We start from the raw sequence: 18,059 nt of genomic DNA on the forward strand, positions 1-18,059 counted from the left end.
CAATCAACCTCAGGGAAATCAGGCAACAGCCACTCCACTGCAGCAAGGGCTGGGTGGTTAGTTGAGCACATGGCAACAGCTGCAGCAAACAGGGAACCCAGCCATACAAGGACCAGTGCCACAGCCGCCGCCACAGCAGGGAGGTGTGGCTGTCTGGGGAGGCAATACCCTTGCACAATCAAAGAATGCAAACACCCAGTAAGTCCAAAATCACCCCCCAAGATGACATATCCCCTTCATACCATTTCCAGATAAATGTCCTTACCTACATTTGCGGAACAACTTTAGGGCAGCAGTAAACTATGTCGGTCGTAAATCCGCGCTAGCGTTCACCATCCAGGAGCCCACAGAGGCCTGGGTCTCTCTCTGCTGTTGATCCTCCGGGGCGGGGTTCGCTGGCCATGCTCCCAGAGAAGACAGTCCGATGAGAGGGTGGGGTGGCCCCCGAATGGTGCATAAAAACTGGCAACCTGGTCCACTAGTCCACATCCAACCTTGGACGAGATCTGTAGGTCTCAAAAACTCCAGGGTTTTCAACGAAAGGAGGGAACCTTGCCGTTCCAAAATGAGGCAGATTTTCCAGTGTCAGGAGTCAGGATTCCCAGACACCTAGGACAGGGTTGTCCTCAAAACTCCAAAGCAAGCAATCGCATGACACCCAGTCTGTAGAGAAAATCCATCATGGCCATTAGCATTACCCACATCGGGCCGATCATGAGGAGCCCTAAAAGTGTACCTGACTCTTGTCAAAATACAGCAAATAAGAACAATCCCAGTCACTCCTCTGCAGAACCACAGAGGGGCCACAAGCAACTCCCTGGCTACATCCAGTGTAATAAATTAGAAGAAGCATTACCCAAAAGTATAGGTAAACACACAATAGAACCAGCACAAAGAAGCACAAAGGTAACCTACTAAAATGGAACTTCCCAGAAAAAGGACGTAACCAAATCACCCAACTTCATTAGGGAGAACCTCATTACATGCCACGTGCAGGGGCAAGCGTGTGACAATGGAAACATTGCTGTTACCCACAAAACCACTCAAAATCATTACACATCCACTTCCCTTCACATTGCACAATGCACATGCAGGTCAAAAGGATACTCCACACACCAATAAAATGACACACACACACACATTTGAAGGAAGCAGCCAGCAAAGTAAAGTACTTTCCCCTGCCATAGCGGGGGTACCAAAGTACTCACAACATAACCCTAAAGCAACCTAACTCATTATTCCCTAAACATATTGCCACTTTCTTCCAGTATCCTACTAGCAATCTTCACACATAGTGAAGCTACAGAATATACCCCTAAAATGGAGGCACAGGAATTTCCCAAAAACTGTATAACAATATGTGTTTTTTCCAAGCTAACCTACAACACATTGCTCTTATCCATACAGGTGAGCACTCGAGCTGCATGTGCACCATAGTTACAGCAGCCCGCCACCCCATCACCCGAAACCCTGAAAAGGACTTCAACGAGGCCCAATTGTTCAGGAACACAGACTGCAAGCTGCCTTTATGTACACTTTTTTACAAACAGACTCTTTTTTGCACTGCATCAAGCTAAGAGACCCCTTGGTACCCAGGCAGCAGACATTTCTCCTCTTGCAAGCAACTACTGAAGGTGATTAACGACACTGAGCTCGGCCTAAATGCTATCATGGTGATGCAACATCTGTATCTGTTGGACTTGATGACTGTAATGGAGGGTGGAGAGTGTGGAGTGCGTATCCAGATTGGTACTTCCTGTTTTCATGTTTATTCTTGGAAATGATCTCAAAAACTGAACTCTCGCTCTTGCCATCCAAACACTGCATCCTCTACAAGCCTATAAGAAGAAGGAGGGAGGTGCTACTGAACAGGACTGGATTCATAGTTTTTCCAAGATACACCTGTGGCTGACCAAACTGTGCACGTCATTGATTTCGGTTGTCATTTTCGTACTACTATTATGTGGCCTACTACAAGTGGGAGTTTATTGCTGTAAAAATGCAGTCCTCAAATTATGTAGTATGCAAATAGCTAGAGAAAGGCTAGCAGACACAACAGAACCACACCCAACCTCAAGTAATGTGCTTGTAATGACATGTGAGAAGAACAATGTAGTTGAAAATTCAACTAGAGGGGGAATGTTAATATCAGTGAATGTGTTGTCAATGTATGCCATAATATATGTGCAAATAATGTCAATACTGATGAATGCCATATCAATGTATGCTACAATATATGTACACATAACAATGTGAATACCAGTATTTATTATGTTGAAGTACGCCATGACAAATGCATGCAAAATAATGAGAATGTCGGTAAATGCTGTATAAATGACCACCTTTTTATATGTACATGTAATAACGAACTCATATCATTGCTGTCAAATTGTGATTGATTGATTGATAGGCTTTATTTCGGTATACAAATACCATAAAAGCAGTACAAAAATACAATTTATAAAAAATTTCATATACAATCTAATTATACACAGTTGATAAAAGCAGGTACAATAATTGATTAGACGAATTAAAACAAAGATTAAATTGACACAGAAAGCCTTCTATTGTGAATCAACCAAGCCCATTTCAAGAATTTTGACACAGCACATACAATGACAGGGGATGTGTCAGTCATTAAAATGCGCATTGCCACTATACACTGACGAATGCCCAGCAGTCTACAGAGTGGTTTAAGCCAACGGATTCGTGGGACACGATAGTCTGGACATTCAAAGAAGATGTGGACAACTGACTCTACACGAGAGGGACAAGATGCACAAAAAGGTGAAAGTTGGTTAGGCCCCTTCCAGCGGGCGACTATCTCCCCTACTGGTAAGGTCCCCACACAAAACTTGAAATACAGAGTGCGGTCAAACGGGATGGTGATAATGTCTAGATAGGGTTTGTATGCCACCACATCCTTGATTCTCACAAAAGCTACTGTTGTGTTGCAATGGCATGAGTCTAGATGTAATTTAGCAGAGACCCAGTTCCAATACAGCTTTTTGATGGTAGCCTTGGGTGGGGCAGATTTTGTGGACCAAGCATCAGGTAACCCTATCTCCATTAGTAGTCTTTTAACGTCCCTCAACCATTTGATCCTAGACCACCCTGCCATATCCATAACCTCAGACAGAGCCTCTGCGTAGGAGACCAATTCAGGCACCCGCCACAACCTTGCCCAAAGAAGCAGTGGGCGAAATTGCGCTTGATCCCCAATAGGTCTGCAGCATAAGTCCAATAGCACTGGCACAGTTGGAGTGCTTCGTGGCAAGGCCATCAGGTCTTTCAGGAACTTGTTCTCTGATTTGACTATTGGATCCAGGTTGCAGGTGCCCCACAACTCTGCCCCATATAAAGCGGCACTGACCCCTCTCGCTTTGTATATATCCACTACTGGGGCAATGGGTTTGCAAGATGAGGAGCGTTGTTTCTTGAGTAGTGCTCCTCCTACCCTTTTATGGCCCAGTAGCATTTTATAGATATGAGGATTCCAGGAAAGAGAGTCGTTAAGGCGGATACCCAAATAGTCAAATTCGGAAACTCTCTCTAATGGCTCTGAGTTCAAGGTCGGAAGTCTGCCGAGTTTCCTAGGGGGGGTTCATGACCAGAAATTTAGTTTTGTCTTTGTTGATTACTAGGCCTCTCGATAGACAAAACTTCTGGAAGCTATTTAAAAGGCTCTTCAGACCCATAGGGGACTTTTTTTTTTTTTTTTTTTTGTGTAAGACCTTTATTAACATAAAGTAGAATACACAGCATGAGCCTACAACCCTGAGGCCGGCTCGCCACTTTACTATGTTTGTTTTAGTGCAATCGTAGACAAACATGAAAATCCATATGTAAACGTTAGATAGAACCGTCTTGTATGCTCCAACCAGGGCACGTGTTGTACAATCGATATGAGTCTTACATTTTGTAATTTTGTCAACCGAACTTCAACTTCCCCAACTGAAGACCTCTCATTGCTCTCATTTACATCCTATACAGTGAGCTAACCAGTGTTCCAGAATTTCCTCAAAGCAGCCTTCAGGGGGTCATAACCCTCACATCAGTCATTCACATTCCAGTGTCACCCGCACATCAACTAGTCCTCCCCATCCCCTTGTAATGAATTCAGATAGTCCGTCAAAAAGCACCACACATCCTTAGGCCTCGATTGAACAGGCAAGTCCTCCTCATACGTTTGTAGTTTATCCCTACAAGTAGTCATGCTATGCAACCACACCTTTGCAGTCGGCACTTTACGGCTGTGCCAGCATTGTGCCACCTGTCTTTTGGCTAATAGTAGTGGGATAGCACAGAATTTGCGTTTTAGCGCTCTGAATTGGGGTACAATACCGAGCAGGCAGACCTGTGGCGTGCAGTGCACCTCATCTTCCAACATGACCGAGAGCGCAGCAGTGACCTCCTCCCAGTAATTCGCTACTCGCTCACACTTCCATGCCAAATGCACAAAGTCCGCCCCATCCCTGTTGCAGCGCTTACATTTGTCGTCTTCTTGAAGCCCATATCTGCGCATTTTCACCGGTGTGTAATAGCTTTGGTGGATGAATTTGAAATGGATAATTCTCAGATTTCCGTTTGGTGTTAGTATTTGTGTCAGTGCGCATGAACTGTACCATTCTACCTCTGACAGTGGAGTATCTAGTAGTGCATCCCACCTCTCCTTAGCTTTGACCCATAGGGGACTTTGAAATGAGGAGGGTGTCATTCGCAAAAAGCAGTGTAGGGATCCGTTTGCCCGCCAAGGAGGGAGCATCCGAGGGAGTGCCAAGCAGATGTTCAATTACTCCGATTACATAAAGCGAAAACAGAGTGGGCGCTAGGACACATCCTTGTCGGACTCCCCTTTCCACAGGAATTCTTTCTGTTTTTTCACCCTTCGTGCCCCAACGCACCTGTGCAAAGTTGCCATCGTGAAGTTTTAACAGTAGGGAAAGAATGTAAGAGGGCAACCCTAAGTCTAACAGGACCTTCCATAGTTTCTCCCTGGGAACCAGGTCGAAGGTGGTTTTTAAATCTATAAAGGCCAGGTTAGACTGCCCCCTCCCAACACCACCACCTTCCAGTGGAGAAGAGTTAATCTGAAGGCCTGCTCGATGGTCCCGGTACCAGAACGAAACCCAGCTTGGAGGTCCAACAGAATGTTATTGCCGTCCATCCATTCGAGCATCCTTTGCAATATCACCTTCCCCGCCAGTTTTTGGGTGGAGTCAATTAGACTTATTGGCCTGTAGTTGGCAGGGTTGTCCCGACACCCCTTCTTGAATATCGGGACAACCTCTGCCCCCTTCCAGGATTCAGGAATGGGCGTGCCCTCATTAATGGCATTTAACAGTGAGGAACATTTATTATGTTGAAGTACGCCATGACAAAAGCATGCAAAATAATGAGAATGTCGGTAAATGCTGTATAAATGACCACCTTTTTATATGTACATGTAATAACAAACTCATATCATTGCTGTCAAATCCACCCGAGATGACCTGCTCATCAACCTCAAGTCCACCAATTGATGTGTCACAGGTGGGGTTACACTTAGTCCAAAGACAAATGCCAAAGAGGGAAATCCAGATTGATCAGACAGATAGGTGCATCACAAAAGGTCGGAGGAGATTGGTCACAATAAAAAACGTTTGGCCAAAGGGCTGCGCAATCCCAAAATACCACAAAGTCAGATATCAAATGTAGTTAGGAATCCTCAGCCAATCAGAACACAGCATGCACACTACATGCAGTGATCAGGCACTCTCCACACCGAACATCTGAACACATACATACTGGCCCACATTAGGTCTCCATAAAATCGAGAGCCACCTGTGTCCCCTTATCAGATGGTTGAATTTATGGATCATGACTAGATCCAGATATACGTGCTTTACAAGAGTGTGTAATCGGTTTGTTGTACTTCAAGAACTGTATATAATGTTGGACAAAACTGCTGTACATCGACAGTCTTCAGACATGCCTCTGTTGCTGCTCTCCCAGCTGCTGCGTGTAATTAAACCAACTTGTTCCTGGTTTGACAAACGCCTCTTGTCTTTTCATTACTTCAAGTTAAAGTCATATCCAAGCAACAAACTCCTGACACAAACTATGAATTAAGCACCCAAAGCTTGGTGGCTGGAGGCCTGAACTGTCTACCAATACTTCAGTATTTAATAACCAAGAGAAAAAGGATTGACACCTCCCTTTCAGAAAGCCATTTAAAACTCTATTTCCACAATTTAAAGTCTCCATACACACACCCTTAGAAAAGACATTTATCTACTAATTCAACTCAGCTCTTTCTATCTGACTGCCAGAGACAGACTCGGCTCCTCATGTGCTAACTCTGCTTTAATGTCCACCAAAGTGCTGCAAATCATCAATTATGCAGTATTTCAAATTGTATATTAATAGCACCAACCTAAAGATATCACTATTTGCAGCATGTTATGGAGACTGTCAGTTGATTTAGGCAGCTTGTTAGAGCCTGGAGTTTATTCTGAGATAAAATGTGATATTTGGATAATGACTTCTTGATTTTAACCGACCTACAAGCACATCACTTGAGTAAGATTCAAAAGTAAAGTCATGTGTGCCTTGATTTGGGAACAACATTTTATTGCATTCTATTCAATGAATTAAGACCATTCTGGGGAGGTGTTACACCCAATCTTAAGATCACAATGACTGCATCTTGATTTATTCTGCGCCTCATAGAGTTTTCATCGTGATTAAAGAAAGGTGGAGCTCTGCGCCATACTGGACTCATGGCTCTCTTAATGGCACCTACATGCTTTTCTCACTTTAGGTCATCATAGCATTCTATGAATCTTGATATTGAGTAAGACTTCCGGCCAAACTGACTCGCTCAATAATTTCTCCAAGTTAGTTAACTTAGAAACTTAAAATAATAACATTTCAACACAATCCATCAACTGCCTCACAAAGGCTTCTAGGTGAGTGATATAATCTTGATACGGTGTTATTAACATGTTCTCTTTAGTTCAATCAATGTTTCCTGTATAAGCAAACATACTACTTGTTCACAATATACTTTTACACATTAAAAGATAGCATGCTGCTTCCTCTCGTCTCACAGTAGCTCTTTTAGCATTGCCTTAATTCGGCATGTTCTTGATTACTCACCCGGAAATGGTTCTCTCTAATGGACCCTTTTGCCACATACATTCGACTGTTGTCAGCAATCAGATGATCATAGAACGGTTCCTCCAAGGGGAAACTGTCAATGAGGTCGCACCCAATGTAGAGATTGTAACTATCTGCCGTCACTTGTATGGTTATATTTTTCCATTGAGAGTCAGCGATATCCACATCCTCCAAGGATATCATATTTTGGGAGCCATCTATCCAATATATAAGGTCCATGGTGTTGGCTCTTCCATTGGAAACAAGCTCAAACTGCCTCTGGGTGAGCTCCGGACCCTCCAAAGCCACAATAGTACCCCTGGATTTTCTGTCCTGCTTCACACAGGCTGTAAGTATGAAGCCCTCATTCTGGTGCATCAGATAAATAATCCTTTTGAGTGCATCCTTCTTAACAGGGGGTATGTGATCAAAGCGAACGAAACGGTATGCTGGGGAGTTGAGGTCTTGGCCTCGAAATAGTTTTGCTCCTACGGTCTTCCTGTTTATGTTACTGACTTCGAACAAGTCGAAGGTAGTCTCATCTTCTTTTTCGCCATCTGGAATGGTAGGAAAATAGAAACTTAAAAAGAAGAAAGACAAGTGCAAATGATTATTTAAAGGATACTTGCTGATCAACATGGGCAAGTAGGTGGGAGGCAATTGATGTGAGAAAACATGATAGTGCAGTAGAAGATCTGATATATGTATCTCTCATATTGCAACACAAGACTTAAATGTGTGGCCCGTGATACACTATAGAGTGTGATTGCAAATTCGAACATTTAGGGAAAAGTGCTTTCAGATTAAAAAAATGTAAATACATTCTGATTAAAACAAACTTTAAATAGTGTTAAATAACGCTTAAGGCGACCTAGGATGCGAGGAAGTTTGCCATCCTCTTTAATGGGAAACGATGTTCTCTTCCTATCACTCTGTTACACCGTGATGCATGCTAGAAAAGAATACGAGTGTTTCTCGTTTCATTATGGCGGTGTTTTGTATCACCTGCATTATCATGACGGGGACATAGGAGTATCCGAGGAATAAAAAATGTGCCACTGACAAAAGCATGATTGGTTTTTAACGCCATGAAATATATGAGTATATGTTTGATGGTTAAATAAAGCGCTGAATGTCACCCTGTGATTACTTGATAACGCTTTAACTATCATATGTACTATGTAAGGATGGAGGGGGGGGGGGGTGCAGGGGATTTGTGGGCTAAATCCGTAAAAGGCCTGCCCCAGTCGCTGGCCCAGAGTGTGTGGATTTGAGTCATATGAGAAACGGACAAATCCGATTTCGAGACTTCGCTGAAGTGGGTGTAATTTGGTTCTGCCCTCTTGCTTTGGTTCAGGGTCAGTGTATTCCAATGCGCTGCTTACACTGTATGGTTATTACCACCACCTTTGCATGAACTTTTACACATGTTACAATCTTAAAAGGGACATGATGTGATAGTTAACGGTGGCATTACTAGTTTGTCTCATTAATCTTGGAACGCAAGAAGATACATGAATATCCTGATGGCCGTGACATATACATTCTTAAAAAACTGCCGTCACGTTTAATGTTAAGGCACGCAGAGTATTCTACAGTACAATGTGACAGTTCTCGTGCACACAATTCATCGGTGGAAAACCACAGGTGACTAAAACGACTATCGTTTATTCCCTGACATTCATTTTGTCAGCCATCAGCAAATTTCTCATTGTGATGCATGCAAACGTGTGATCTTATAATTACTATTTTAAGCAACGTATGTTTGCCTTTTCTCTTGCTGGTTCCCGGGCCGTCAGACTCAGACACCCATTCCTTCTCCCACAAAATTAGAATGGATGTGCGTACGGCAAGGCAAATGAAGAATAGTGGGTGGGGAAATATATATGGCGATAAAGGGTTCCAAAAGGGGACAGAGCAGAGTCAGCAGACCAACGTGTGACTGTGTTGAGAATTACAGCAGAGGCGCACAATGCCCTAGGGTGCATGTGTTTGATGGTTCGGATGACCTCAAAACGCGCCCACACTTTTCCTCTGGGCGCCTTTTTTTAGGAGGTCGAAATTGCTGTCATCAAAAGGCCTCGTTTGCTTCATTTTATGAATGGCCATCATGCGTTCTCACATTGGCAAGGATCCTAGCCTGTGATCTGATGGGCACGGCTTGAACCACCGCCTTGGCACAATGCGTTTCAGCGCATTCTTCCAGGAACACGCACCATCACGCCAGGCTTTACATAACAAAGGCACATGCATGAAACGCAGTTTTGCTTCATTTCAACAATCGAATCATGATTTTCAATCGAAAATTAGTTGCCTTATGTATTTGGGTGATCTTAAGTTCTTTTTCTACAAATGCGGTCAGAGTGACATGCATATCTTAGAGATGTCACAAACTGTTTTGCTGCTCCCTTAAAATTAGAAATGTCTTAAACGGTAGACAGGGTCTGACTAGCCCATGAGCAGGGCCACTTGAATTATGCAATGAGGGAGCACCGAAGTATGCGACATGGTAGACTAAATAAAGCAGCAAAAGAAGGCAAATCAAGTGACAAAGCGGTGCATATTTTTTATGCTATCACTTCAATGTTTGTTAGTTTTTCTGGTAATACTGTCTAGGCCATGGGTACTCACAAACATTTTCCCAGGGGCTAAAATGTGTGTGATGTGACCGAGGGCTGTATTGATGCCAGTAGGATGGTGGTCATGAGCAAGGTGCTCTGGGGGGATGGTGCCAGTAAGGTGGGTGAAGTGGAAGCAAAGCATACACAACTTGTGATTAAATTGCACAATGTGAAACCAGAAAACCTGTGATGAATCCCTGCTTCCCCACTTTACCAAATTGTGTGATCCTCGGCAAATGTTTTTTTTTTAGTTACTTCCTTTTTCTTCATTATAACTTATAAAAGGAAGTCGAAATATATGACTTTAGGATGTGTATTGTTCAAAACCGTCTCCTGTGTTTGATTTAATAAACTATAGTGTTGTTCATGTATAATATTACAAATCCGGTCTAAACACATTGATGTCAGGGTGGGAGGAAGAATGAATGTTTATAAATTTGTGTTTGAAAATTATCACTTTTGAAAGAAAATACTTCTCAATGCACTGATTTAATGTGATGTACTAAGGTGAAACAGTTTTCCATGTTAATGAAATACACTTTTTGAATTTTAAAGAGACCTTATCATATTTTTACACTTTTACTGCAAAGTCTTTAAAAATAAAGATGTTTCTAAAATTAAGTGGTGGAGAATAACCTTACTTCCTTTCTTTAACTTAAATTAACCTTTAAATAAAGGCGTGCATGTTATTTGAACTTATTTCTCAAACAGAAAACAGGAGCCCCGTGCTGCTGTTGACAAGGGGGCCGCATGTAAAGGTCAAGAGGGCCACATCCCCCACCCACCTTACTTTGAGTATAAGTGCTCTGTGTTGAGATTTAACCTCACTAGTACCAGTTTAACAGCCAAGTATAGAAAAATCAACATAAAGATGACCAGATAACACTTGCAAAAGGAACTCCACTGCGTGCAAACTCATATCACTGAGGCGCATATTACCAACGAGTAGCAATATTTATCGCTAACTAGGCTTTGCAACAATTTTTTTATCGCTAAGCATCGCCGGAAATTATCGCTGAGATAACTTGCTATTAGCAACGTTTATCTCAGAAGTGATAAAAATCCTCACGCTAACAGCCAAATGAGAGATTATCGCTGGAAAACCAACGATAATCTCTCGAAGTTTGGTGTTAGCTTGATGATAGGGGCTCACAAACTTAGCCATGATATCCACCTTCCATAGGATATCATGGCTAAATCAGGAAAATACCAGGTGTAAAAAAAGCAGCGCTAACCGCGGTTAGCGCTGCTTTTTTTGTCTCTAACAGGGTTAGCGATATCTTTGATAATAGGAGAAATGTCGCTTGACAACATTTCTCCTATTATTTTTCTCTGGAACGCCCCCTTTGCATCTCATTAGAGATGCAAGGGGAAGCGTAGAGAAAAAGGGTGCTAACATGCAAATTTGCGTGTTAGCACCCTGTTGCTGATAGAGAGATAATTTTATCTCCACTTTCTTGGCTTTTAAAGCCAAAAAAGCAGAGATAAATCCCTTGATAATATGCCCCCATATTTTAGTACATTTTGATCCGTTTGAGCTAGAAACATTTTTCTTTGTTAAAATTGAGATTATACAGATGGATTATTTGACAAATGCGGTAAAACCATAATTAAAGGAAAAAGCCTGGAATGACATATTTCCAGGGCCCTCCCCAGAGGGAAATCAGGTGGTGTCCTAGGGGCTGGTGTGAAAGCACTGTGTGTGGACCGGTCTTTTGGCTGTTTGTGGGCTTGTTTTATGGTCTGCCAGGCAGATTTTTGTGTGTTGATTTTCCCAATTACGATAATGTTGCCTGCAGAAAATGCAAATCCACGCAGTCTCCTGTACCTTGTAAAATGCATATAACAGCATATCTTTACAAGTTCACAACTGCCCCAATTTGCAAACATGGGGCACTTTTCTTAGCTATCTAATTTACTGAAGGGGACACTTTTATTTTGTTTCCCAGGCCTATTTTCCGTCCCAAATCCCAATCCGACACTGCTGAAAAGTCACACACTTGTAAAACTATCGCTTTCTTAAAACCGGACTGTGTCACCGAGTTGGTTAGGATGTGGGAGAAGATGTGGCCTTAGGGCCTGAACTGCTGACTTTGGAACTGGAAATCAAGTTCGAGTCTCGGTGTCAGCTCACCATACTGTGATTCTGGGCAAATTACGTACTCTCCTGTAGCGAATATTAAAAAAAAAATTAAAAACGTAACCGGTGCTCATGTAAAGAGCTCCAGCTCCTGCTACAATAAAACTGCCAAAAAAAATATGTTTTCCATTTATGGATGTTTTGACAGTCTATATGCAGCCACGGTGGTATTCTGCGCTGTAAAGCCGCCCAGACAACATCTGGGTTTGATTAGTAAATGCCATTAGGCTAGGCTGCAAAATATGTGAGTTATGGTTTGCGTTAACTAAGCCCTGACCCCATTCTGCTGTCTCAGCAAGTGTGCTATGTGTCGCTGGCCTCTAGAGTGTGCAGACTATTGGAAATAACAGGCGCTGTTTGGGGAATTACCTTGAGCGTGCGAAGAAACCAATAGACTCAGGAAAACAGGCAGCCAAATCAGACAGCTCCTCTGTAGCATAACTCCTGTACATAAAGCAAACACAGCATTAGTCACACAAAGAATCACCATTCGAGAGCGAGAACAGATTACAATGCTGAAATTAAAGCCAGGAACGCACTCGGTTTGGGACTGGAAGCCGCACATCTGCCAAACACAATGCCAGCTGTGTAAATAATACGCCCCCTCCCAGCTGCACAGAGCACCCCACTACCTCTTGAGCCTTTTAAATCACGTTTGCGCCGCAACAAGACCTGCTTCTGTGGCCGCTTGAATCCGGTCTACTCGCACAAACAGGGTAATTGTAAAGTTTTGAAAAATCACAAATTCGTTTGTAAATCACACATGAATTGTGAGAGAAACGTTCGCATCCACGCAGGTTACAAATAGAAGATAGAATGTAGCAGACTAGCGGTCCGGGACCGGCAGAGGGTAGTGTACACAGGCTCCTCTCGCCCCGAGAGCTCCCCTGACCGCCTGCGGGGCGGACACACTGCTATCGCACGTCTGCCTGTGTGAGGAATGAATGCAGCAGACACAATGAGCTCCGGCGTTCAAAGGCAGAGCATCCCACTGGAAACAAGTCCATGCTGGAAATGTTTGTCTGGCCGCAGATTCCAGCATCGGATCAGGTCACACAGAGCAAGACAACGACCCTGACCTGAATCGACGCCACACCAACCCTCCCTGAAGGTACCCCCTCACACCACTCTGCTTGCAAGCAAATGTTTGTCACAAGTGAGCCGTATATTAATGCCACGCAGACATACACCACACCCTCCATCATGTCGTATTCCTTCCATGCTGAGGCTGATAACAAAGGTGTTCGTGAGGTGCTGAGGGACTTTATGTCCCTTGAATGCACTGTCCGCATTTACACCATACGGAAGTACTCACGCCTTTTGAATAGAAGGCAGTAGTGCTCTGCCAAGATACCTCATGCTTTTTGAGTCTAAGGAAATCTGTCTACACCTCCTCATGCCTTTTCAGCCCAACTACATTCATGCCATCCTAAAACATCTGGTGTCCCTTGTGCCTAAGGAATGAATCCCACGCTCAGGCCACTTGAGGCTGGAGCACTCATGGGCACTGAGGCACTTCCTACCCTCCGAGTCTAAAGGAAGGCATGCACAACACACTGAACTTCCTCTGTTCCTTGAGTAGACCGCCAACATACCATACTAAGGTAACACATGCTCGTTGAGTGTGGGCTTTCGTACCACTCTAAGCCACCACATGTCCCTTGAGCCTTATGCATTTACCCCATGCCATGGTCCCTCATACTTGTTGAAATAAGGCCCTGATTACAAGCACAGTGGTCTGAAGACCGCTGTACTTGCTGTGTATGTCTGACCGCCACCTCCTCAGTGGTCCAACTGCACGATTATGACCATGGCAGTCAGACTGCCACAAGACTGGTGCCACTGCCAGATCCCACTACAGTGGTGGTGGGGAAGGCGACGGGTGTGGTAGGCAGATGTGATCCCGGCACCGCTGTCTCAATCATGACCTGCCTTTCTGCCGACCTTTTCATGGCGGACCCCATCCTGAAAAAGTTGGTGGAAAGGCAGAGATGTGGTCCCAAACAGGGCCCGGGCCGATTTTGTCCACTGGGTAAAGTCATGGGTGCACATGTTGTGTCCCCCTCTTACTACACTGTTGCGTATGCAATGTGTGCCATGCATGACATGGTGTATGGTACACGGTGCAAAATATGTGCAAGTGGTGCTTAAGGCTGCCTATGAGGCGAAATATGTGGCTGCCATGGCACAGGCAACACAACACCACCAGCCTGGCGGTCTAATCATAATACGGCAGTCAGGACGCAACTGGCTTGGCGGCATTCTCCTGGCTGCCACAACGGTGGTCATGCGGTATGACCGTCAAACTCACAATTAGGCCCCAAGAGTTTGGTTACATATGCACAACAAGACACCCCTAGCCATGCGTTTACACCATAACCAAAACAATCTAACATGCTCTGGACTAATGGAGCAGCCAGAAAATTAAATATCTCCCTTTTTGAATAACATGGCAGTGAACAAGCAACCAAAGTGAGGGTTCCCAATAATTTCTATGAAGGTCTATGGGAATTGTTCCACAGGGGAAAAAATGGTTCAAATGATGCATGTAAAGCACTATTTTAAAATAATTTTTTCAAACAGCCTTTTTTTATTATATCTTTCTTTCTTTCCACCTTTTTCACTTTCATTTTTCACCCCTTTATTTTCTGTCTTTCATTCATTCTTTCCTTTCTTTATATCATTCTTTCTTTCCTATTTCACATATCCTTCCAAAACTGTTTTCTTTCTCACCATTCTTCTTTCATTCTGCCTCACTGTCTTGCTATCTTTCTGCCCATCTTTATATTCTAATTTTATTTTATTTCCTTTTCTCCAGTTCCACTCATTCTTCATTAATTTGTCTTCCTTTATTATTGTTTTCCTATCAATCTTCCTCCCCTTCTATTCACTATTCTGTCCCTTCTAAAATTCTTTCTACATTTCTCTGCTTCTTTTATTCCTTTCATTGCCGTTCCTTCCTGCCCTTTTCCTTCTTTTCATTGTAACCACCCTTCTTTACATACTTGATTCATTCCATCCTTATTTCTCTTCGCACTTCCCATCTGTCTTTCCCATTCTCTGTCTCTCTTCCTTTCTTTTTCCTTCTTTTAATTCCTCTTTATTCCTTTCTTACTTCTTTCAATGCTGCTTCCTTTCTTTCTAATCAATTGTTTACTTTATTACAATGTTATGTCATGTATTCTTTTTCATTTTCTCACTCCATTAGTGTGAGGAAACATATATATCTATATGTTTGCATCAGCCAAATAAGTGAATCAATCCCAAATTCTGCTCCACACTATCTCAGACCCACTGAGCTAACTAGGCCTGTCTCTGACCAAACTGCTTGCTCTGAGCTCCTAAAAGCAACACTCCTTCTCAAATCTATGCAAGCCTGACCCCAAGACCTTTATTGCCCTCTTTGACATGTCCTGGGTTAACAGCTGTGAAAAGCCTCTGAATCTTGCAGGTTTGCTTAAACTTTCTTTCTGTTCCCTTGTGCCCTTATATTGCTCAATGTCCTGTGCCTGCATGATACTACTATTTGTATATGTACAACCGTATTTGGCCTTGTCCACATCTAAGGATTTTACTGATGACTGCACTTTCTGCCCTATATATTCTCCCCTGAATATCTATGTGGGGCAGATGAAGCTTGTTCCAAGATGTGACACTGCCTCTGCCTTCTGCTTTGGCATGCCAATAAATGGACAAAGGTGCAAGAACATTTCCTGTGTTTTGTGGCAGCTGGGGTCTGTTTGCCTTGCGTCGCTCTTTTATTACCCAACAATTAGCCTCTGTTTTCTTTGCTATTTCATCATTACCTCAAGTGTTTGGGCCCTAGGTACTCCTTTGCTCCATGTTACTGTTCTGTCAAGTTTGCATGTATTAGCTTCTATTATGTGGCCTGGGGGTCACAGATCGAAGAAAGAGGAAGTTATTCTACCCCCCACCCGAACACTGATATAGCAGGTGCTTCACTACGCCCTTGCTGTGGACTGCCCACGTAGACCCTTGACTCGCTACCACACTAGGTGCATGCGAGCACCCACACGTGTTCATGGCAAGTACAGTGCTGAGAAGTCTGAGCACTCAGCAGAAACACCAACCTGCGTAGAGCTGACAACAACTAGCAGCCGGGATCGAAGTGAACCGTGCCACGGCGGAACAACAACGTTCCCAAGTTGTATTAATTTGATCAAAACAGTCGCCATCCTTTCTATTTAAACACCAACCATTCCTGAACTGTTGAGTTGCCGCAGTCAGAAAGGGAAGAAGGGACTCCTCCAGGGTAAATCAAAAGAAAGGAGAGGCAGATAAAGAAGAAACAAGCCTTCATTCTGGGTGCCTGTTTCCTGGAAGAAATGTAAATGTGCTTATTACACATCACTCCTTCCCCAGTGCATCGACCAGGGTTCAAATCAGCGAGCATGCGCTTACAACCACAGACAGCTGAAGAGATAACAGTAACCAACCGAGCCGTCCTACCAGAAAAATGCATTTCCCACAAGTAACTTCAAGTTGCATTTATTTTTTCCTTTAAGGTGTGTGCATTACATGTTTTATTAAGTTGCCTGTTCATGAAAAGCCATCAAAAAAGTTATACAATATTGTATTCGTTTTAGCCACGTCTGTGACCCCGCCTCCACACTTTCTCACCACGCCCTCATTGTACCCAGGATCACAGCTCCCGTAGTTTTCTTTATGCAATTCGACCGCTGATTCACAGTCACTGACTCCCCGCCACACTTGGTAGCCAAACTCCAAAGTAGCAACCATTAAACACCAATGGGTTTCCCTTGGCTTAAACTTAAAAAGACACCAGGCAGTTTTCCTAAGCGAGGACAGTTTAACCTTCGATTTACATCAAGTAATAACCGCCGATGTGTTGTTCATACCGATTATAATCGACCCCCCTCTCGATCCCAATTAACAACTCATCAGTGAAATGCCACATCAGTCTATAACGAGCCTATACGTGTAGGAGGATGTTCAGTTATGTAATTAATTCCACAAATAGATGAAGCATGCATGGCCGGTCTGGCCAACCGGCAATCCCCTGGGAGGCTGGTTTTGACACATGGACCGGCCTCCAGGAGCGGTGGTGCAAGTTAAGCGAACCGACGCCCACTTGAAAGGATTGCTCTGGTTCTAGCGCGCGCACGTCGTGGGAGCTGAATTTATCATTTTTGCGAGGGCTGTTTTAGGTTCTTAGTCCGGCTCTGATGCAATGTCTTTATCCATGTGTCCAGTTCTTCTAAACATTCGCATGTGAGGGCATTATTTCGCCTGCAGTGCTGGCAGGACTGTGCCCTATGAAACTCAAAACGCCCCAAGTAGGAATTTTCCAAAGACATCCTTGAAGTTGGCAAACTTTTTGAAGAAGCAGACGTTTATTCCATCCTCAGTTGGTTTCAAGGAGTTTACCATCAGAAGGCATACAAAGGGGTTTAATAATAAAAGTTCCAAAATATTGGAATACGGCTGAAAAAAAGAGTGGTCCTTACCTTATATAAAAGATCCGCTGCTGATTTATGTTTGTGTGAGCGAGCGCCACGTGAAATCCCAGCGAAAAGTCAGAGGAGCGTAGCTGATGTGAAGCAGCGCTGAAACCCTCCCAATTGCAGCCCGCCAGAATCGCTCCGGATGAAGGCAGGGCTTCTAGTGGCTCCCCAAGCTGTTTCCCCCTTATATACTCGGGTCTCAGCGCATGCTGTCAATCAGCGCCGCACGGAAGCGATTTTTTTAAAACTCATTCCTCTGAAGGCATGACACAATGCCTTTCCCGATCTCACAATTTGCACTGGTGTAGCTGAAGTTGATCCCAAAACCTGCCCTTTCACGTCAAAACCGTTTCTTCTCCCTTTTCCACAAGCGAGGGATCATCCCAGGAGGAGGGGCCAGAGCGAGAAAGAGAACCGCAACGCCTCATTCTTTTCTCGAACCCTCACTCTCTCTGCCTGCATTGCCCGTGTTTCCCTCTTGTCTTTTGTCTATATCATTTCCATCTGCCCCTTTGCAAAGCTGGTTCCGTCTGTTTTTTTGCTTTCCTTTTCACCCGTCCCGTCTCTTTTCTGTCATTCCGTATTTTCTGTTTGCCTCTCTCTACGTTGGCGGTAAAACGATTACAAAGAATACAGAAGACAACTATAAAATCCACACACAAACATATAAGC

At 43.7% G+C, this 18,059-nt stretch overlaps 1 protein-coding gene across 1 annotated transcript in view; it reads right to left on the reverse strand.

Annotated features, from left to right (window-relative positions):
• THBS2 (thrombospondin 2) overlaps nucleotides 1-17,756 on the reverse strand; it is a 728,644-nt gene extending 710,888 nt beyond the window's left edge. Inside the window, exons 1-3 of the mRNA XM_086927100.1 lie at nucleotides 17,391-17,756; nucleotides 12,271-12,345; nucleotides 7,141-7,697 (exon numbers count right to left, since the gene is read on the reverse strand). Coding sequence (XP_086783226.1) covers nucleotides 7,141-7,697; nucleotides 12,271-12,340 — 627 coding nt within the window. The 5' untranslated portion in view covers nucleotides 12,341-12,345; nucleotides 17,391-17,756. The remainder of the gene's footprint in view (nucleotides 1-7,140; nucleotides 7,698-12,270; nucleotides 12,346-17,390) is intronic.
• Nucleotides 17,757-18,059: the final 303 nt, after the last annotated feature.

This window comes from Lissotriton vulgaris, chromosome 6 (genome assembly GCF_964263255.1).
Source record: "Lissotriton vulgaris chromosome 6, aLisVul1.2, whole genome shotgun sequence".
In the NCBI taxonomy this organism is placed as follows: Eukaryota; Metazoa; Chordata; class Amphibia; order Caudata; family Salamandridae; genus Lissotriton; species Lissotriton vulgaris.